Here is a 23,469-nt window from a genome sequence, read left to right on the forward strand (position 1 = left end):
GTTTTTAAATTCTTCGATTGAATTTATTTGCATTCTGAACAAGATTCCGTAAATATACACGAATTCTACGCGTTTTCAATAAATAAGTAAATCGTTTACAGGCGGCGTCTATCAATAAACTAAAAATTCCATTCATTCCAACCAATCTGACTGACTTGCTTACATCCGCGCATTTCTATATTTTAATAAGAATGCGTCCTGAATTCCGGTCACGGCGTATAGAGTGTTATTATCGTTTCGGCATTATTGCGCTCGAACAACGAAATGAAAGCAATATTACACCCTTTAATATCATCGCTCACAAATCGAATTTCGGCAAGTTAATAACCAAAGGTGTTGTTACCATTTTACCATTTTACTTATCGAATTATGTGTGTATCCATGAGTGAAGTAGCTTTCTGATGCAATTAATTATTAATTGCGACATGCGAGCGTGGCGAATGTTCGAAATTCCGACCTTGTGTGTTACAAAGCGGGCTAATTTCGAAATTCGTTGAATATCCCAGCTCGCCTTACGCCTTCGTTCGCAGATTGTAATTTATTGCTGATTAGCTAAATAATAAAACAGACGTTGAAAGAGTTGCGCTCTTTCAAGATTGGCTACACTCCCCCATCTGCCGGATTAAAAATTCCACGCTGATAGACATTCTCGCAATCTTGTGCTCTAATTTATATCACGTTAATTAAGCGGCTCACGCCGTTGCGATTACAATTAACGGGCGGTCTTCATTAGGCTAAAGATTGGCGTGCGATCCCGCTTTACTTTTGTTCGGTTTAATCAGGTAAAAAATAAAACACAGGCGCGGTATGAGAGAAAAGGTGTCTTTTTATGCTTTTTAATTATATATTTTTTCCCTCTGCGATATCTTTCCGTTTATCACGGTTCATTTATCAGTAAAATTGTGAGTTTAATCAAGTTGAAGTAGTATCATTTTCAAAATTGCTTCTTTCTTTAATTCTGTAGAACTTCTGATGATTTTTTTAGCAAAAAAATTGATATAAAATCTTCTTCCATGTATAATTTTATTTGAGGTTAAGATCGTTTTGATGGTTCTCCCAAGAGGCAATTTCGTGTAATCGTGCGCATTGTTAACACGACTCTGTTCGCATGGCGCAAAGTTTTCCAGTCGTTTCGCCTACTTTAACAACTATAAGAAAGTAATTGGTGCGGCCACTCGCCGACTCCTAAGTATTCTTTGAGCGCTTAGCTCCGAATATATATTTAGGGGATGAGACTTTTAAGCACTTTTAGGATTCTTTAACGCATCGACGTTGAGGCGAAGAGCTTTTCGCCAAGCTCGACACGTAGCAGCCAAGCGATTTGTATTTTGCAACCAGCGCTTAAGTTTACGTTTGCTTTTAATTGTCAATTAACGAGGAAATGTTCAGGGCAATAAAACCACTACAAAATGTATAGTGCGTGAGTGTGTGTAGGTTTTGCCCTCGTAAAAAACATGATAAAAGGTAAATCTTTGGAATTATTTATGTTTAAAGATAGAAAATTGCATAAATCCATGCTTTGACTCGCAGTATATATTCCGAACATACTAATTTTATAGTTTATTTCAATTTTTGTTAATATTAATTGAAAAACATTGGCAAAAGCGTTGTATTTGCCCAGGACAATGCTTTGAGTTGCAGTATATGTGCCGAACATGCGTTTTCTAATGTTAATTTGAATTTTTTTTACCAACTACTAAATATTGAAATATTGCTATATGTGTTCAGGCCAATGCTTTGACTAGTAGTATAATTATCGAACATACAATTTTTCTTGTTATTCTCAATTTTCACTCATCAAAATACCAAAATAATGTAAAATATCTACTCTATCGAATATCAAACATTGACAAACACGTTGTGTGTGTGTCCAGCATGAACGAGCGCTGCGTTTTATTGTTCCGCGTTACTGGCAGCTTGCGAGCGGCACTGGTACACTGGTGCTGACAGCCGAGTGACTTTGAATGTGGGCACGCAGTCGCGTTTTGTTTGCGCTAATATTCGCGATGGAGTTGACAGACGTGCGCGCGTAAAAAACAGCAACACATTGCGTCCAATCTGCATCAGATCAAAGCCGTGACACGAATTGTGAATGGTGGAAAATTACTAGTTTCGCTAATCCAATGAAAACCGAAATACAATACCGCCAACATCCGACGAATAATTGGAAAAATATAATGTCAACCCGTTTTAAACACGAGTACTTCTTATCGACACATTATAAATCACACTGTGCTGTGTAGCGTCTATTTTTAGCGCGGCGAATCGTCGAAATATTCGCGCACTGAATTGTAACTAAGCGCTCCGACTGTGATTGTGTGCGGCAGGTTTATACTGGGTTGCTACTCCACCGCCACCCACGATCCGCCGCCCGCCGCGCGCACGTTTATTATGTAATAACATTTAGGGACACGTTCGGGCGACGGAGATACATCTGCGAACAAAACCAGGGCGGGTGCGCTGTGCCCGAAGCAGTCAATTTTAACAACAATGGGGCGGACGGGCGGAAAAACAGCGAAACGGAAGTCACAGGGAAAACGATTTTTTCGCAAACCTTCTACCAGAGAATCATTCTCATCCCTAGACAATTATTTCATATATTACAAAAGCTGCTTAAATGTAACATCGCGTTTGTTGCATTAAAAATCTATTTTTTTTTATTTTTTTTTTTTTAACTTTTTGAGTTAGTAGTAGATTCTTTTATAAAGGGGTTGTTTTTGCTTGCGTTATTAATTTATGCTTGTGCACTTCGGCCCCAGCGTAATTTCTCCAGCGCTCTCCGAATTATTATTAAATTTAAGTGTAACGCGCAATTTCGCCACAGAATTTTTAATATTCCAGAGGAGGACTCAAAGGTTTCGACCAGACGGCGCTCACCAACCCTTTTATATTATTTATGACTTGCTGTGTGCAGTGTGTACACTGGTCGTGGACGCTTTTGTTTTGCACCCGTCGGAGTTTAAAATTAAAATCGAAATTACTGCATAAATAAACCATGTTGAAGTTATACGCCGTGTTGATATGCAACCATCGTCAATATTTGAGCGTCTTCGTCTTCATTATGATATCTGTTTCTTTGCGTTTAATTAGTGCCGGCGGCGCGTGTTAGCATCGTCGTAAATCATCGCTAAGATGTGGTCGGCGGTTCGACGAACGCGCGGCGCACATGTGCGGCGCGGTCGCGACGCTTGCATGATCTCTTTAAGATGGCGTCGTTTGTGTCTTAACGAGACCCTCATGGCGACGTTGCGTTGATTAGACGCTTTAATGACGCAAACATTCAACGGCGGCTACCCACATCACCTGGGTACAATATTAAACTGAGAATGTAAATAATACAATAAATTAATCTAGAAAATTAGGGAATATTGGTTTTTGAGGATTAAAATTATTGATTTTTTCGGAAAATTATCTTGGAATAATAGAAAAATTATTATTAACAACAGAAATTGAGTAATTTGTTTGTAAAACGGGCAAAAAATTACATTTTTGTTTGAAATTTGCTGAAAAAGTGTTTGTGACGTCAATGTTGAGTTAACAAAGAGGAAAACTCGCTCTACAGTAGACTAAATACGTGAAAATAAAATTTATTCTAAAGAAATTACGCCAAATTATTGATTATATTACATTACACGACATTATCACTGATTATTTTGCTTTTTTATTTAATTTTCTGTTTTTTTGATGTTTTTTAATCGTTTTTTAATCGTTTTTCTACAATTTTAAACAAAAAGTGAAAAATTAAAGTACCCAATAGTGTATTTCATTAAACAATTGCATTTTTTACATTTTTATTAGTTATTTGATTAAATAAAACTCCAAAATAATTAAACCTAGAGAAAATAGTATTCCTCCCAGTTGGATTTGGTTCATTAGCAGTTGGCAATCTCATTATCCAAAAGTTTACAATCGGATTACTATATATAAAATGTGAGTTTAGAAATTTCCCCGCCAGCGATCTTTTTGTTTCCCAGCGCTGGAACTATTCGTTTTACGATGGCCGGGCGATTAGCAAGGACCTGTGCCCTTGGTTCGCGTGACTGCAACCTGCAATTGTGACATTCGCTGCAAAGCTCCCTCAGCGCGCCACCGGCAACTTTGGGTGTCATGTTTGATCCAATTAGCAATTTAAACTACACTCGCGAGTTTCATGTCGGGTGTCATTGTGTCGCTTTGAACATTTCTATTCATTATTTAAGAGCCTCTTAATTAGGATTAATTCGACGCCGTTCGAAATTTTGAGCGGACATTACAATTCACACGGTGCTTATTGTACAATAGCACATATTATGATTACAGAAGTGTATTTTACTCACAGTCAACGTAATACAATTTATTATTCGAGTAGAGTCATTGTGAACAAAAAATAAAACGCTCAATATGTGAAAATTGAAATTGAGTTTTAAATTGAAGTGCAAAAAACTTTTCATTCGTTTTTTTGTTATGCGTTTGAACAATTTCATTTCGACACGATTCAGTGATGAAATAAAACGCATTTCTGTTCACATCCAACTAAAAAACTCGTGTAACCAATCAAAATATTGTAATAAAGTTAAAATTAATTCACTATCAAGCCGCATTAAATCAAATCCAGCGCTGTCTGCGCCTGTCAGAACTGTTTTATTCGACGCTTAGAATAAAAGTTTCCGTCAAGATCTCCAAACGTCTACAGGTCTACACGTTTAATACTTTCGAGTTCTTCGAGTAGAGAATTTGCATAGACAGGAATTATATATTGCCAAACTTCTGGTTTCCGCTTTGCTATCGCTTTTGTTCGACGCGCATTATTACTTTATTACATTCAAAGGATCAAAGCCGGCGCACGAAAGAAGCGACAATTCGCGAGTATAAACAATTGCGAGTTGATAAGAAGAAGCATTAATAAAACGTCAAATAAAGCGCATACTTCTTTGAGGAATTACTCGGATATGAATATGAAAGGCTGCCTGTTCGGCGCGTCGATGAAAGACAAAGTTTCCGCCGTCATCACCGGCAAGTAAGAAGTCGTTTCGGAAGTTGGGACTTTAGGCGAGTATTAATTACATATTTCGCGAACTCGCGCTGTTGAAACTTTCCATTTCACGCATGCGCCCGACACGTGATTTGCCAGATTACCACACCGTTTTGGAATTAGGTCAATGTTGGCAGAGTTAAAAAGAATTTAATTAATAAATGTGTTCACTTGTTGCGTTCGCGTGGAAAATATTTCAAGTTTTCGCCGCAAGGTAATTTCTACGGGTTGAAATAAATTAGTCGGGCGCATTAATTACGCTCACTTTTATGTGTATAATATACCTGTATTTACGCCGGGCACTTTCGTGCTGCGCGCTATGGGGAAAAAAGCGGATCCGCTTAGCTTCCGATTAATTTCGGGGCCGGTTCTCAAGCGCGCCTAACACCATTGGTACGCACGTAATAACGGCAATAATAATAAAAGTCAAGGTAGTTGTGCGTAATGACGTTATATACACATTTAATCAGCGTTTAATTGCGGATTAACGGCGGCGCCCCGTCGTTAATTTACCACTTCAGGGCGGAAATGTGCGCGATTTGAGTGTGTTGGCGCAATTAGAATGAGTTTTGGAAAAATAGCGAGTTTGTATTACTTTTTGGATAAATGACAATTTTACAAGGATTAGGAATATGTTTTATATATTGTAGGGAATATTGTAATATCGCGTAATTACAAAAAATTACAAAAATTTGTTTTTCTACTCAAATATGTTTTTTTTTCACCCCGTGACTAAAGTACTTTAATCACGGATGTGACTAAAGTACTTTAGTCACACCCGTGATTAAAATATCACTTTTTGTATCTAAAATTCATAAATTATAACTTAGGGAGTTTTGATTGAGGGATGAAAATTGTTTTATAGACTTAATCATTATTATACGAGTAATTAAAAAATTATTATCGAATTGGTGCTTAAGTGAATCATTTGCATTTTCATATCTTCAAAATAAAAGATATGAATAATATAATATTTTATCTCTACCTAAGGACACATAAATAGAAAATGAGTAATTTTAAAATATTTGTGTTTGAGTTGCGGTTTATGTGTCGAACATAAAAAATTTATGATGAATGTTTACCGCTGGCACTTAAAAGATATCCCATTTTATAAAATGATTAAATTACCATTAGAAAGTAGTTCCTCTCGGTGGCAAATCATGATGACACACAGTGTCCGATTTCTCATCGGCGTGTGAAATGAGAATTCCAAAGTAAGATAAATCACAATCATCAAAATCCTCCCAAAGAGAGCGCGCCCTCCGAAGCGGTTGAGCGACCGGCGAACAAATGGCGAAAAACGAAACGACGTTCCGGCGACTTATGTTGCCTTCAACTGCCGGCCGGGGATATATTTGATGATGAAAAAATGCGCAACACGCAAGGGCATTTGTAGCAACAGGAAAACCTCGGGCCGAGATCAACAAACAACAACGGCGGCGCGCGTTCGTCCCGAGACCGACTTTCTATTTGTGTTCGTTCCGGGTTTGATTTATGAATCTCGTCGTAATTAAAGAATACGAAGGCAGCGCGCGCATACAAAAAATATATAAATAAATAAACGCACGCGTTGTGACGCGGAAGAATTTCGCTTTTTTACGCGGATGCTTCCGCGGATAGAAATGCGAATGCGTAATGCGTAATACGAACGGAAATGTAACGGTTTCGGTCATTTGTCTCTTTTCCTTTTCTATCCGGGACAATGTCAGACATTTTTCGACTCGTTTCCCTCGACTAATACGAAAATAATTGTAACAAATCTTAATTTGATAACAATTAATTCATCAAACAAAAGCAAAAAGTTAAAGCCGCGTGCTCGATTTAGTGCGCAAACAAGTAAATTCACTTTATTTTTCCATTAAACACTCACAGCAGCACTCAATTTCATCCCGGAGCCAAATCTCGCGGATTCTTCCTCGACGTCGATGTTGTCATTAGTGACCTCAGCGTGCGCGCAAAAGTGTTCCGCATCGTTTCTCGGTGTCACCCAACGACAAGTATTGTGTTCTGCTTGAAAGCCATCACACACGCTCGGGGGCGGTGCGGTTTTGCTTTCTCAGCCGCTCGCAGCGCGTCTAATTACATCAAGCGACGTGTATTTGTCAAGTGTCGCGGCGAAAGTTTATTTACCGTTACTTCGGCGCGCCCGTTTTTCACGAGCAACACACACGTCGCCAACAACGACGACGACGGTGGTGATGTTACAGCGCGCATTTTCATTTAGTTTGGCTTCATCAGCCCGGCGCATCCGCGCATTGTTTACGGTTTTAAAACGTCACCGGCCGGAAGCAAACAAATGGTTGGCGCTTGTTTGATAGTGTGTCTCGCGGGAATGTCATCTCGGTCGTGGTGTATCTCATTCGGGGCCGTTTAATTAATTATTTGTTTTGTTTCTCGACAAATGGAGAAATTTATTTATTTGTAATTTAATACTAATAGGAAGTTTAAAAACCCCGTCTCACAAATAACTTTAATGTCGCGATGCGCATTTCGAAGGCTAAGCCTTCCTCTTCAGGCGAAGGAATTATAAAACTGACTGTAATTTAATTGTGAAATTGGATAAAACGTATAGTTTAGATAAAATTAATTGAACTAAAACTAATTATGTTATATGATTGTTTTCTTTACATTTAAATTAGAAATTTGTTAGTAATTAAAATATTTATTTATTGCATTTCTTACATTTTTTAATTAATAATATAAAAATGAATTGAAAAATATGTTGGTAAGTGCATAACTCAATAACGCCTAGACTAATTTGGTCAATTCTTTTTTTAAATGTTCGTTAAAGTCCAAGGATGGTTTTTACAGCCAGAAAAAATCGAATAATTGCCGGGAAAACCCTGAAAACAGCCCTTTTCTAGAGGATAAAAGTTGGCATTGAGATTCAATCATAGTTATAGTTAAATAGTTGAATCCGAAATAGCGCGCTGAAGTGCATTATTAGCAATTCTTTATATAATTAATTTCTTTAAAATAAAATTGCGAATCTTATTGATAGAATTAACCAATACTATGTCTAGAACAAGCGAGTAAAAACGAATTACATTTTTATTAAACACTACAGAGACGAAGTCGTGGGCAAAAACTAGTGTCCTATAAAATACTACTTACTATATTTGATTAAAAGATTATCTGCTGATGAGGTCTTTGGAAGTGAATGTTTTGTTTTGTTTATTTGCCGTTCCGACAAAAACAGTACTTTGCTGGTGATGTTGTTGTTGTTGTAGTTTCCTACCATTCCATTTAACTTAAGAATCCTTTAACTAATTGACCGTATAAGCCAATTACACAGCCAGTTCCCATTGTGCGCGTCTCGCGTCCACTTCTTATTTCTCGGCGGCGCGCCCTCGGCGCCGGTGTGACAGCGCTAATCTACGTTTAGTGGATGGCCTTGCTTGGTGTTCTTGCGGCAAGCGGAGCGCGGTTCAGCGGGAAAAAGACTCAGTCAATACATTTCGAGGCGGAGGCTTGTCAGTCAGGTTGTGCTTATTTCATTAAGTGAGTTGTTAAGTAGTTAACGAGGATAGAAAGGTCACGGGGTGGCTTAGAAATTAGGAAAGTGAAGTAGAGTGTCATATTTATAAGTAGTAACAATATAAATCATTGTAAAAATAGTAAATTGTGGATTAAGTGTAAAAAAGGAGACATTTAGTGATTTGGTTAGGATTTGGTGGCAATTTTTAACCGTTAAAATTTGTATGTTGCATGTTTTTATTAAAATTGCTCTTAAAACATGTAAAAAATATGTTTTTGCACACTTGAGCTTAAATATTTTCCTTTTTACCATTAAAATTAAAAATTATTCGCAATTTTTCCCTTTTTTTACATTGAAAATGATTTTTTTAAATTTAATTTTTCTATTTTTCTTTTTTTATTTCACCAAAAACAATAATTTTATGCACTTAATCTCATTTTAATCTTAATCTAACCCCTCTTAAAAGTTTAACAAACCGTGAAAAATTAACTTTAATCACTGCGAAGCTGTCGAAAAACAAATCAAATATTCGTTTTATTTTTCTGCGTTTGTCACAATACTTCCGCACCGATCATCATTCCACCCCGACTCTATCAATTCCATCGTATTAATTGATTGCATATTAAACGCGACGCCGAACGGCCATCGATATCATGTTTATGATCAGACGTCAGCGCAGACGAGTAGCGCACAAATCGAGTTTGCAATTGGAGCGCGCGCTCGCGTGTATCCTCGAATCGTATTTTTACAATCGCGCCATGATTGCAATCGGTGCGCCGCGGCGCATCCACCAAATGCAAATGCGTTGGCAACATTTATTACCTGGTGAATATTTCACACTCTTGCAGATGACGCTGACGCCGCCGATATTCGAATCATCCGCCATGGTGACACTGGCGACCGCCATCCGGGTGCTTCCGACGTGTGGTGAGTGAAAGCTTATTGTTTTCTTTGTGTTTATTGTTGACGCTCGGAATTGTTATTTTTCCGCAAGCCGTAACAACTCCCTGGGCGCTTTTTTTTATGAAACGCAAGTCACGCTGATATTTTATTTACGAAACATTTTCGGGGTTGAAAAACGTATTATGTATTGTGTCAGTCCCTAGAGCATTGATTTGTTTATCAATTAATTATTTACGTGCATTGTTTGGCCCCAATTTTAACAAATTCAAGGTCAAATCGATAATAATTATTTCGTATTAAAATTAAAACATGAAATATTCAGATTTGCGATTTTTGTTCGCTGAAATATTTCGCACAAATGACATATCAATGATAAATATCGGTTGGCGTGTCGAATTGGATGTGAGAAAATAATCCAAACGGAAATTGACTGGGTTTTATCATCACAGCTTTCAGAGTCTGATGCGGGAGAAAAAGGCACCGGTGGTGCGGCGTGGTGTGGCCGAAAGACAATTTTTAATATAAAAAAGATTTTCGCATCGGCGTTTAGTGGCGCGAGCTCGTTCCGCTTTGGCGAAATTACGGCTGGATGGATGCTTTGTGTGCGTCGCGCTGCGAGGGTTCGATATTTGCGAATGCGCGCACGTCGAGTGGATGCGACGCAGTTTTCCGGCGCGAAAGAAAGACATGTTGCAAACACAGCTCGGTGGGGATGACACGCACCGAATGCTCGACATTCGACATCTTCGACATTATCGATAAATATGACAAGAGCTATATATTTCAATATTGTATCAAGGACGGGAGAATATTCGTGTTTTTTGCGTATAGTACACGCATGTTTTTACTTCTGTTGCAAAAAAGAGGTATTACATGCAATATGAATAATTTTTTATAATTTTTATGGTTTTGGATTTATTATGTCATTAAACAACTCATTTGCTGATTTTAAGACCAAAAAGCATCGGAAATTCAAATTTTTAAATTTTCTTTATTTTATTCTCGGCATAAAATAGAAATATTTCAAGTAAAAGTGAGCATACAAATTGTTTTCGGTAGTTTTACGGAAAATATTTGAAAGTCGTCGTGCAATTTAACTATTTGACATTGGTGCCGGCACTATCGAAGTGAAAATGTGACTCGGAAATTGCGAACACCCGGAAAACGTGGTAGAGAATGGAAAATTGCAAATATTCCTTTCTTTTGCACGTTCCAATCGAAAGTTTCAGAGATCGGTGTGCACTTTGCCATCACAATCGCCATCACCGGCATCGTCGTCGTCGGTTCTGCTACGAATAACTGTAGAATAAGAAATTTTACATTCCCCATCACTTTGATTGCCCGTTTTTAGAATATTTTTCATATTGTATAGAAAAATTTACAAAATTTTCTAAAATTTTTAAAATTAATATATTTTATGTATTAAAATTTAACTTTGTTTGGGAGTTTGTATCGTTAATATTCAAATCGATGTAACGATGTTACGACCTGTGTTTAAATCTTTTAGAAAGACACAAAACCCGACGTTATAAACAAACGTTTTATTGCTGGCGCTCTCTCCAATTGGTTTTTATTGCTCCGCGGAGATGGTGACGCCCGACGGCAAGTTTTCCAATTCGTTTCCTTCGTTGTTCGGGCGCCTAGTGGACCGCGGATGCATAAATTTCATTTACGACAACTGTATCGTAAAAAATAAAAACGCCAATTATAATTTGAACAACGCTAACATCCTATTAAACTAAAAAGTAATCAAACATGTTTTTAATATTTTTATTTCTTAATTTTACGAATTATTAAACGTATAAAAATTATTTAATTCTATGATTCATGATGATGGTGATTCTGTGGTGGCGGCGCCGGTCTTTGTTACATTTGCTCCCCGCTGAGAATAAATCGTTGCTTTCACTTAGCATAGCCGTCACGTTTCGGTGAATTGCGACCGTGGTGCGGTGCACAATTTGCCTTTATATTAAATAACTAGTCAAGACTGAAGTACTTGCTTCCCTAGCTGAATAACTTCATTTCTTTACCGCTGAATATTGACATACATTTAGTTTTTAACTAGCGGCGCACGGCACGGCACAGAAATAAATTGGATCGGTTTTTGTATTGATCCCTTTGGAAATTAGCAAGAACAAAGAGGCGAGATGTCGGTAAGAAAGCGGAAAATCGAACCGACATCCGATATATTATTATCTATCCGCCGCTACGCTTTTTACGCACGCTTTGGGTGGGCTTCCTCTCGCTCTGGTCGCTTGCTTCGCTCGACCTCGGCGGCTTTCCGACATTAAAACTTCCAACTTTTTTAATTAAGAAGAGATTTCCGCGGCCAAGTATTTCGCACGGCGCGGCGATCGTTGAATTCGTCGCGCTATAGGTATTGCTGCCCTGCAGCAAAGTTTTTTCTTAGTTGGGAGCTTAACGTTTAACTGATACGGTTACAGTTTTAACCCATGCATATATTAATTGTATTTTAATAATTTATTCTCGTTAAAATTTAGTTGTTTTTTTTTCAAAGGATTGGGTAAAATAGGATTATTTAGGGTAAAAATTGAAGTTTTATGCATGCAAAACACGCCAAGTAGTGTTAAAACCAGTAAAAAACGTGAATTTTAGTTTTTTTGTTTGTTTGTGACGCTTTCACGCATAAACCACTAAAATAATTTTGATAAATTTTGGTGTAAAGATAGATTTATCTAAGGAAAAGAAGATAAGCATATTTTTGTTGTTAAAATATAACTCAAAGGGAGTTAAATAAGGGTTGAAGGTAAATAAGCATTTAATCATTGTTAAAATAATATAATTCATCCGAAATTATGCTAAAATGCTTTATTGACAATGTTTTAAGTTTTTTAGAAGAAAATTGATAATTTTATTGACGAATTCGGCACATAATAGACCTAAGAATCAAAAATCGTAATTATTAGAGGCACTTTTTACTAAAATTTTAAATTTTCACTTTTAAAAAATTTCTAAAAAGTAGTTGCTTGATGTCTGCAGCAATATTAAACTACCTTTTTGCTCTAATATCTTCAAAACCTCTTTTTTCTTCTTCTCTTATCTTAATACGCAATATTCTCTGCGATATCATGCTTCTTGAGATGCATTTTGAAAGCGATCCATTTCGTTTCAGCGAAACAATTTATCATTATCTTCCGAAACGTAATAAAGTTAGGAAAATATGAACGAGTTGGCATTTTTGCGCTGGTTGTCCTAGAAAATGGCAATTTTTTAGTTGGTTGCCTTCGGCTTTCCTCGGCGCGATTATACATACACACTCGACTCCTATCAGAGGTCTCGTATAACACACGCGCTGTGGGCAAACTGCAAAACATAAACGTACATGAAAGGAGTTTTCTTATCTCATCCGCTTATCGTTTATCGGTTGGAAACTCGCTTTGTGTATGCGCTGCCGAGCGCCGGCGGCTAGCATAGTAAAGAGTAGATTTAAAGTGTCTGGGTTTTACATCATCACGTCGAAAGTTTGAATCAAACAAATTGCGTTTAGTGGCTACTGAAACTATAACTTCATCCAAGGAGATTATAAGCATTAAAGTCAATCATTTTCCATTTCTAGTTCTTAGAAGATGATTGAGTATTGAACACAAATGCAATTTCTGTATGAAATGCAAAATGCAACAATTCACTTCGGATTTATCTGCGCTTATCCCCGCACTCGTACGCTAAATATTCGCGTAAAGTCTGTTTTAATGTCGGAATATCAAATCCATGCTGACGCGATTTCTACAGTCAGCGAAATGGACGGCAATCGCAAGAAAAAAATGAAAAATGCGAGCGTGCGATATCTTCGAACATGCGTGTCATTTCGTATGGATCACAGTTTGCGATAACACCGTGTGATAGCCAGCGTGTTATTTTTTTGCGGGCATCCGACGGATGCCATTTGCGTTGGAAAAAAATTGCCAAACACGTAACGGCCGAATTAGTTCGCACGAAAATGTGGCGCAGGGAATCGAAAATCCAGATACGCATCGGACATCGATGCGATAAATGGAAACGAGCGATGCTTGACGTTGCAGAAATTGAAAGTTGATTGGTATTAACTTACAAATAAAAAAAATTTAAAGAAAATTTTAGATTATGTTACAAGTTACTTCTGGTGCTTGTCACCCATCTGACCTAATTAATTAATGTTGGTAATTACACGCACTAAGTACACCTTAGTCGGCCATTGCCCGTCAAGGAGTTTATCCTGATCCCTTGATGGCAAGCCGCCATCTTGTTCAGCCAGCGTGGTGTAGTACTTAAGCTCCGACCACATATGGTGCCATTAGGCGAGCAAACTTTAAGATTACATAATGACACCGATAGATACGAGATAACGACATCAGGAGAGCAACGAAAATTATTTTCTACTTCAGGGTGTCATAAATACTGAGTTACGTATCTATTTTTGGATAACAACGTGTAAATTGTAAGGTTAGAAGGGTTGTTACACGCGATACATTTTCTAACTCGTAAATTATTTTTATTTATCGCACACTGCTGAATTGCTGATTTTAAAAATAATTTCAAAAAATTCTTTGAAAAGATAAATTTATTTTTATTCTGTTAGGCATTGGCAGCCGGTAAATTATTGTCGTTTATTTATTGCGCCTGAAATAAGATAAAAAAAGAACACAAGCGACTGTATTATCGAATTTCTTTGTTTGCGTTATTGCGTCGGGAGCGCAAATAATGCCGATGTAATACGAAATGCGGCCTGCGGGCAACATTGATAATGTCGATAAAAGCCCTCGACCACCACATCATCGGCGCGCGTGCGATTAAAAAAGATTCCCGAAGCCATTAATCGCCAAAACGTGGCCGGCGGGCCGAAAACAAAAATAAACGAACCACCATTATCGCCCCGGTTTAATCTAACCGCGGACGCGCGCTCGCGCCTCCGGATGCCGGGCGTTGTCTCTTCGCAAATAATTTTAACGCTTGCACACACATCCACTCACGCGTATCGAATGCTTGCATAGTGCACCAGAACACCACCCGGCTTCCATTTCCGCCATCAGTTGATTAGTTAATTAATGCGCTGACTTTGATATTAACACAACAAAATCAACTGCAACACACATCGAAAATTTTGCGTTGAATCATTGTGAAACCTGTTGGATTTAATCTGGAAAGTTTTTTCAGCACGATTGTGAGTTTTACAAAGTTCTTTTCCAACATTAATTGTCTTCCCTTGTCGCCGTTTCGGCAGGAAACAAAAGAAAAATGCGTCATGTCGTTCAAATAAACGTCTTCGTAAAGTGCGCGTCGGCGACGTGACGACGCAAACTTTAATAAGTTATTAAATTAGTAATTTATTTGACAGCTGTTTTCAAGGACGCGCCCACGTGTCGAAAATAGTAATCGGCGCACTAAAAGAGTGGCGGCGCGTGCAAAATTTAATTTCGCGCGATCCCACCGTGATTCCGCCCGGGTGATAGTGCCCGGGAGCCGATACGTGTGTAAACCTTCCTGGGGGCTTAATGCCTCACTTTAATAACGCTCCCGGAGGCGTAGTATTAGCACCTTTTTATCTCTTTTTTGTTTAATTGCTGTAATATTTAAGTTAATAACAAAACTTGTAATTTATTGCGACTCACTGACCCGTGGGAGTGTTTTATTCTTGAAATTATTATTAAAATTACTTTTCTGTTGGTTTTTTTAAAGGTTATGTTAGTTATGATTAAGGTTATGTATTTCTTTGATGAATTATCGCGTTTCGGGGAAAAAATGTAACAAAAACTGAACGGTTTGATGGCTTGACGTTCAAGAGTAAAGCCGGAAACGATGCGGTAATAATGGCGATCAGTCAAGTTGGTTATTAAAAGCCAACCGCGGCGGTCACTCGCAGTCGATGTGAAATATATGATGATGGCGCTGCACGCGGGAGTAAAAGACATAGATAAAGTCGGCGGTAAACAGGGCGGTTATTATAGATGGGCGGCGCTCGCGGCGACATTAACGGATCGAAGAGTCAGCGCTCCGATTTGTTCCAAAGGCCAAAACATCTCAGCCCTCATACATCATCTTGATCATCATTATCATTAGCTATACATTATATATTATCTAGTTTTGGAAATAATTTCGTAGCTATAAAATCGATAAATACAAAAGTTTTATTTTTTCATTTGCTGAAAGAAAACGAAAGATTGAGAGATAAATTTATTTGCAGCGTTCCCATTAATTATCCCGAGAGTAATAAAGTGTATCGCTAATGAGCGCGATTAATTTGAAAACTTCGTTTCTTTTATTTCTGATTGAGGCGGCCGCCGGTGCGCGCTGGATTCGTTTAATTAAAGCCATTTCAGATCAGAGATTTCTTCACGTGCCGTTAGTTCCTTTGTCGGCGGCAGCGGCGGCGGCTTTTTTTGCTTTCCACCGCGCGCTTTGTGCATTGTCGCTTTGTATATTCAGCTGGCGCGGCGTGGACTGGAGAGTCGGCCTGAATGTTTCCAAGCCCCGGCTGTTTGCTATAGACATAAGACGTTCTTCCTGCCACACCGCTTCAACCTGGTTGAAATTAGGCCACTTTCATCTCATCCGCTTGATCTATGAAGTATCTCTGCCACAATGCCAACAAAAAACACTTACTCACATAACGAAACTTTTAATCCTGCTAGAAGCATATAAAAGCATAGAAAATGTAACAAGTTACATTTTTACTTTTAAAAATTCATCATTCGCATTTGGTTATGTCTTGTTTTCCCAGAGTGACCTCTGGACCTTCAGAACAAGTTTTCTCCATAGACCCGACCCGTCCGCTTTATGACGTTGAGGTTTCCCTGCCCTTCTAAACTCGCCCTAACATCTAACAAACATTAGGACATGCAAAAAATTACTTGTACCACTTCTTGTCCATGCTTATGTAGCCCAACAACCTACTTGTTCAAATTTCACACTCGAAATCCTTGCAATGTTGTACATACAATTACCCTCCGGAAGGGTAACCACCACAAGCGTTGTGTAATCGCACGAAATGCAGAAAATAAGTTGGACGCGAATTTTATTATAAACATAACCTGATTTATGAGCACTCTTAGTTTACTTAATTATAAAGTTTCGAGAGAAATGTTCAATTTACGAGTGTGTGCTAGCAAAGTTTATACTCTTCTTACTCGCGCATGAAAACGGGGAAATTGTGGTCTGGCTGCTTTTGATATTAAACTTTGTAACGCAACCATCGACGTATTTAATTTATGTACTTACCACGGCTGCGGTGGCACGATGCATTCACCTTGCGCTTCTTCATTGTTCATCTTGCAGTCGCATTCGCCGGATAATTGCATAAAAAAAGCAAGTGGCGGGAAATTTACGAGTTAATTGCATTATAACTTAGTCGGTTAAGTTTCATTACAAACACCGGAACTATAATGAAACGTTTAATGTATCTACGTCAAGTTTAACTTAAATATCTCATAAAATGTTTGTTTTACATACGAGTTTATTTAAACGCGTGCCAAGTTTCGAATTTTATTTAAGAGCTGGATGAAAAGTCCTCTCCTGGGTGGTGAGCACAAATGAAAACTGCCACATTTTCACAATGCCAATATATTCGCACGTGCCCAGCGAGACAATTGCATCACGAGCGCAAATACGACGAATGCAATTGAGAACCAACTTCGTCGCGGCGCGTGTTTGCCCAACGTTAACCGCAATTGCTACTCGTTCTCCAGCCATTCTCTAAGAATGAAAAGTATCCACTACGCAGTTGGAAAAAGATGATGCATCTGACGTCAATTGAAGATACTCGTTTTTCAAGCCTTTCAACATCGTTCAGGAGCTTGTAATGGAAACCGCAGTTACCTCAAGTTACCACACAAGTGTAGTGGGAATTCAAATCATGCCCAGCACGTTCGGACATGTTAACATATATTGCATTCTAGGGGCGTTTAGTCATTGGGGACACTGCGGTTGGAACCCTGCAGTGATACGTCTGCAACCAAACACGCATTCAATTGTGGTTAGAAGCAAAACGGTCTTAGTGCACACTAATAAATATCATCATACTTGTTATCTCAACCAAACAGTAAAGTTTACTGCAGTTTACTGATATAATGACATATCAGTCGTTTAATGTTTGCAAAGTCAAGCAGAACGTCCATTGATAACGCCCAATCAAACATTTCATGAGTTGGGAATGTTTCGCAAAGTTTTCGAAAGTTTGTTGACATGCGGGGACAAAATAATAGCGCTTTCCAACTGTGCGACTTGATTTCTTCTCCCCAACAAGCGAGAATTGTAGGCGAAGAACAATTTAAGAAGATTCACACCCCGGTCGTTACATTTGATATCTTCAAAGTGGCTCTAAATTGATACTTTAAAGCGCGTCTGTATAAGTTTTCCCATTTCTCACAAAAATACATAGCAGCCGCGATATAAATGATTAATAAATGAAATGATTAATAACGCTTATAAACGATTCGGGAAACTTTCATCGTTTTGGCATTTATCAACGTCGGCGTTTCAAAAGTCGACAAATAAATCAAGGATTGAACTGCGCACAAAGCAGGTCCTGCACCCTGGTATATAAGCGTGAATGTGGATCTGCTTACGACCCATTGTCCTCTGTCTGTCATCTTTACGGCCTACTCGCATTTCTTCCCGGGAAGGACTTCAAATGGAAGCAACAGCCTTGGCGTGAAGTTTCCGAAGAGGGCAGGACTGCTTTGGGTCACTCGAGGATTCGTTTTTATTGCATTATTCCAAGCCTTTTGTCCTCGAGATTGTGCTGTATTGTGGGCCTGGGAAGTGTATTTAGACTAAATTTAATAAATATTTTATGTGGTTGTTGGTAATGTATTACTGGCAACGCGAAAGTAATTAAAGTTTTTTATGTGAAACCAAGATAAACTACCCGCGCAAACAAGTTGCTTTGGGATCGATTTTTCAATTAGTAATACTAGCTACTGACCAGCAATTCATCAAGGGAGTTAAAAGTTCATTAGGATGTGAAATTTTATAATAGAAATTTAGTAAATCTGTGCTTTGAGTTGAGGTATAAGTGGTGAACATGTTTTAATAACATTGTTTTTCATTATTTCAAGGAATTTACAAAAAAAGTGATTTTATAATAGAAATTTGGTAAACCAATGCTTTGAGTTGCAGTACAAGTGGCGAACATACTTCAATAACTTAAAAAATTTTTGTTAAATTATTTAGACATAAATAAATATCTTCAAATTGACTTTTTTCCAAATCAAACATTTTTCGACTACATGAATTTGGAAAAATTAAAAAAGTTGATATACTTGCGCTGAGTACGAAGATCTGAAACGAACCTTCGTCATGTTCGACACGCTGAGTGTGCAGTTTTCGAAATCTGAAATCGCAGTTTTCTTTCACACGTGAAAATCTCGTCGATTTCCAAATGTTTGCGCTTGAATTTGATTTCCGCGCCAAAAGTATCAAATTTCAACATATCATATTCACTTGTGTGAAATATCAACATTAAAATTTTACACCTATATTTGAAGCGTGTGAAGTGTTTTAAACATTTTCCGGCGCTTTGTTTCCGTATCTTCTCATCCCCAATAGAGCGCCAATGTTTGATCATTCGTCTTGAGTGAACTTTGCACTTTATTCTTGGCCGTTCATCCACTTCCACTCACTGCGTCTGAAGCTTCGGGCTTCAAGGCTTTTTTGGGTCCTCTCGCATTTCGGCGTGTCCCCAGCTCGTTTTTTCAGTGTCGGCGTCACTATAGTATATCAAGAGGATATATGTCTCGCAAAGGAAACGCCGATTTGGCAGAGAGTATATTGTTTTCGCTGCTTTATTTCCTTGTTTTTTTTTCGTATCCAGAGGCAACAAGTTATCTATATTCTGTAATTCATTCATCGAGTCAAAAACATGTGTATGCTTTGAAGTGTGTGAAAAACTGTAATTGCAAAAGGGTCAAAATCCTTTTGAAATTTTTGGCAATTGAAATAATTGTTTTTCCTTTTTTAATTTCAGAATTAATCTCTTCAAATCGAAGAGAACTCCCTTGAAAAAAAAACGCTCACGTACACACAACGAAATGCCAACGCTGAGCAGTCTGAAGAGTGCGCTGGGACATGCGGCGGCAGCGGCGGCGACCGCCTCCACGTCCGTCACGCTTCATATCAACGACGTCGTCCAGGTGGAAGTGGCCCAAGGTAAGCCCAATAACACCAGCAGTTGCACATAAAGTAATTTCAATTCAATTAATTTGTACCTACTCTACAGTTTAACTCCCGGAACAACAATCTGCCACACATTTCACTTGCGTTATTATTGTTGATTGTTTGCGGCAATTTCAATTTCAATTATATCGCGCGCCTTCTCTTTCCCTCTCCGCGAACATTTCGGGCCAAAAATTAAAGCGGATAATGTTTGTTGTTTCAACAACTGGAGGTGCCATCATGCGGAATTTATAATTTGTTTACGAGGCGGGCGCGCGCAGCGGGAGCCGCAAAAAATTATTTTAATTCGCGCCGCAGCGGAGGTCCGCACGTGCGGAAAAAGTAATTAGGGATTACGATTTGCGTGGAATATGAATGTGTGTTTAGAAATAAAATTATGCGATTTGGCGCATCACGTAAAGTGAAACTTTTTACAACTGTGATTATTACACATGCAGAGTTACGGTAATTTTAATAAAAATACGTTTAAGAGAATAATTTATGTATCAAAACATTGAAAATAGGTACATTAAGTATCAAGTGAGTAAACCTGAGTTTTAGTCACGAGATTTATTAAGAGCGAGGGTAGCTAGTGTTTAATCAATCTTGTGTTTAACAACGTTTAGCCACGTGAAGCTTACGCTATTTTTTTCACGTGTAGGTTTTTATTGTTGTGGCTAAAGGCCGTGTCTAAAGCCCGTGACTAAAGTACAAAACCGTAGAAAAACTGTCGTTTTAAAGCTGGGAGCAAAAAAATTCAATTCATAATAAAATTCTACAAGAATTGAATTTGAATCAAAGCAATATTTGATTATTTGCAATAAAATTTCAAGAAAATATTATTCAATAACGATTATATTGGCGATGTATTATTTTTACGTTTCCGCCTGTGTTCCATATTGAAGGCGGTGGACGAGCATGAAAAAGTACCTTGGGAAAATTTAATAAAATATGAGCGTTTGATGGACTCCGCTGATACACTCTGCTCGACCGAAAACCGCTGCGGAAACAGCTTTTTTCTCTTCCACATAACTTTTCCTACTCCACATCGCCTCCTAGGTATCATTTATAATATATATGAACCGCATAACCGAAAATACGCCGCGCACATCGGCTACAAATTCATATCGATGTATATCGAAGTTTGAGTGTACGGGGCAGCAAACAGGAAACTAAGAAACGATCGTTTCTGTTTCGTACATCTTTTTATATTTTGTATCCTACACAAGAGAAATGCATTGTTTATGATGCAACATGGATGCTTTTAAAATTTTGTTTTATTAATTTTTTAAATATTAAAATTTTTGGAGTAAAAATTTAAAATTATCATTTTGTAGCTGACCCCATTCTGAAAGTGAATATAAAAGATGCATTGTTATCTCTCACACAAAAGATGCTACAAAATGTAATGTAACACCTTTTCACATTTTTCTCACGAAACATATATTATGCGCAATGACGCGCATTTGTAACTGCGACACATCGCAGTTTTGCTATCGTCTGGAAAATTTTAATTAAACGCTACTTGCACTCGCTTCCGTACAGGCCGTAAAAACATAGTGTTGAGAGTGTAAAGAAATATAAATCTCGCGCGTAAAAGTGCAAATAATGATGACGTCTCCTCATTTTTCAGATGACTTGCAGGAATTCCCGCCGTCGTCCTCGTGGGGTGACGCGGGTGTTGTGGACCTGGGCAATTCCTTGCGCATCTCGTCGCCGGACGACTTTCTCGGCTTGAATCTCTCGCTATTAAACTACACGCTCAACGGGACCGGCTACAACGAGACGGCGCAGGCCGACGACGGCGAGGCACTCGCGGACCTGATTCTCATGGGCGTCATCTCGGTGCTTCTCGGTCTCATGATACTCGTCACCGTAATCGGTAAGCATTAAATTGTTCAATTTTCAGGTGTCCTCTTTTACGCCAACACATGAAACTTGATATTAGGCTATTTTTTTTTTCTTAAATAAAATTATTTTATACATATGCAACTCAAAATACATTTTTTATGTATTATGTGTTGCCTACTGGTATAAAAATAGCTTAGTCATTTAATTGAAGCATTAAGAGACTGCTTGCGAATGTTGAGAAATTATCACTGCTGTTTTTTACGATTGCGAAAATCCCTAAAAGCCCAAAAACTTTCCGTCCCTACGGGGCACACTTGGAAACGTAATACCAAACAAGCGACCGTAATTAATGAGATTTAATATCAAAGCGTTTTTTGTCCGTATTTTATTTTCGTAAAAGAGTTACACAATCAACCCCAATTAAATTCCGTTTTTGTATCGACGGCGGCCGGCTTTCAATCTCAGACGGTTTGTGTGTCAGAAAGTTAGATTAGTACCGTATTAATTATTTAAAATACACGGAGCTAAGTTGCAAGACCGAAGTGCGGGCGAAACTCATCTCGGAGTTTAGCATTGAGCCGACGCCTTAATACCCCAACATATTTGGGGATGTTCCAGTGTTCGAATGGCACGGATTAGTCCTCGGTATTCGTTTGGTACCATGTTCTGGTAATTGCATACGACGCGCTAACATGCAAATTGAAATTTCCCGAATTGATTCTCGTCGTTTTGGCGAATCAATGCGCCATTGTTGAGATACACGATATAAAAAGCGTGCAATAGCAAGGAAATACTCGTAAAACTGCGTCGATACGATGGCAAAAAGAGAGCGTTAAATTACGACAAATTGCAGAGGGAACTTTCAACTGCGCGCTTAATTAATTAATCCGCAAAGTATTTTCGCCAATGTATTTTTATTCCGCTTCGAGCGCACGGATTAGTACCGGCGATAAATTAAAGTACCATGCTGAAATTATAAAGTAAATTGTGGTTGGTACGATTCGTATGTTAAAATCTACTTTAGCTTTACGTCTTTAAATACTAATTTTTCAAATTTATTCTTAATAATAAAAATGTAATGCAATTTTTATTTTTATTGGCAACTAAAACTACAGAAAGCAGATTTTTGACTGGGGATTATTTTAAATCTTGAAACAAAGTAGTGCTTCCGTGAAATTCGTACCTATAAAATATAATCTCATTACCGGTGAAATCAAGCCGCTGCGTATACACTGAAATATTCACGAGAAAAGGAGCGTGCCGTAAATCTTGGACCGTCCTTTCTGAATGTCTAATATAGAGGAGTACTGCTGCTCGCGAGAGTTGCGCTGTGCAATGATTCAGTAGCCGCAATCATATTCGCGATTTTACGCCCGTCTGCATTTTATACTTTTGTCCCCATTTAGCAGCGTTTACGTTTAGAGTTTAGAAGCAGGTTGGGAGTTGATGCGGTGTGCATTTATCGCACATGAGTATATTTAAAATTAGACTCATTCAGATGGAAAGCATGAGAAAATCTTAGAATTTATATACCTACATACTGTAATAATTGGTAGGAATAATTAATATAGAGAAGGTTAATGTAAAGTATTAGGTTTTATCCTGCGAATTAACAATCAATAAGGGTTAAACCTGCAATTTGCACCGAATACACTTTTAAGACAGTTTTTCCCAAGTTTTTAGACACAAAAAGCGGAATTTTAAATACGCACAACCAAGGCCGGGACTAAAGTACTTTAATCACAGGTTTTAGTCACGAGCTTGCGCCTACCCGTTTGTATACGGTGCAGCATTAAGTAATTATTACTTTTCCATTTGTTTGTTTAAAAATCAAGAAAAACAGATTTTTCAAGCAATTTTTCTCTAAATAAACATCCAAAAAACGATTTTTCTTTAATAGTGTTTATGCAGTATGTTATCCCCCGGGAAGAATCTATTTCATCCAAATATGATTACCATTTTTATGATGTCCATTTTATATAAATTACACTAACGCTACCACTGACGCGTCCCTTGATAAGAACATCAATTTTACTGCACTATCCACCCGCCGGCGCGCAAATCACAATATCGGCTAAAG

General features: G+C 38.1%; 1 protein-coding gene across 4 annotated transcripts in view; it reads left to right on the top strand.

Annotated features, from left to right (window-relative positions):
* Window positions 1–23,469, top strand: part of LOC135803978 (5-hydroxytryptamine receptor-like) — a 99,712-nt gene that overhangs the window by 62,400 nt on the left and 13,843 nt on the right. For all 4 annotated transcript variants that reach the window (XM_065317732.1, XM_065317731.1, XM_065317734.1 and 1 more), the window contains 3 exons: window positions 9,338–9,416; window positions 19,351–19,532; window positions 21,172–21,420. In XM_065317732.1, the coding sequence (XP_065173804.1) occupies window positions 19,415–19,532; window positions 21,172–21,420 (367 nt within the window). In that variant the 5' untranslated portion in view covers window positions 9,338–9,416; window positions 19,351–19,414. The remainder of the gene's footprint in view (window positions 1–9,337; window positions 9,417–19,350; window positions 19,533–21,171; window positions 21,421–23,469) is intronic.

Source organism: Atheta coriaria, unplaced genomic scaffold (genome assembly GCF_025399875.1).
Source record: "Atheta coriaria isolate IRGN ID8LTWV9N9 unplaced genomic scaffold, Caltech_Dcor_3.1 hic_scaffold_3_pilon, whole genome shotgun sequence".
NCBI classification, from domain to species: Eukaryota; Metazoa; Arthropoda; class Insecta; order Coleoptera; family Staphylinidae; genus Dalotia; species Dalotia coriaria.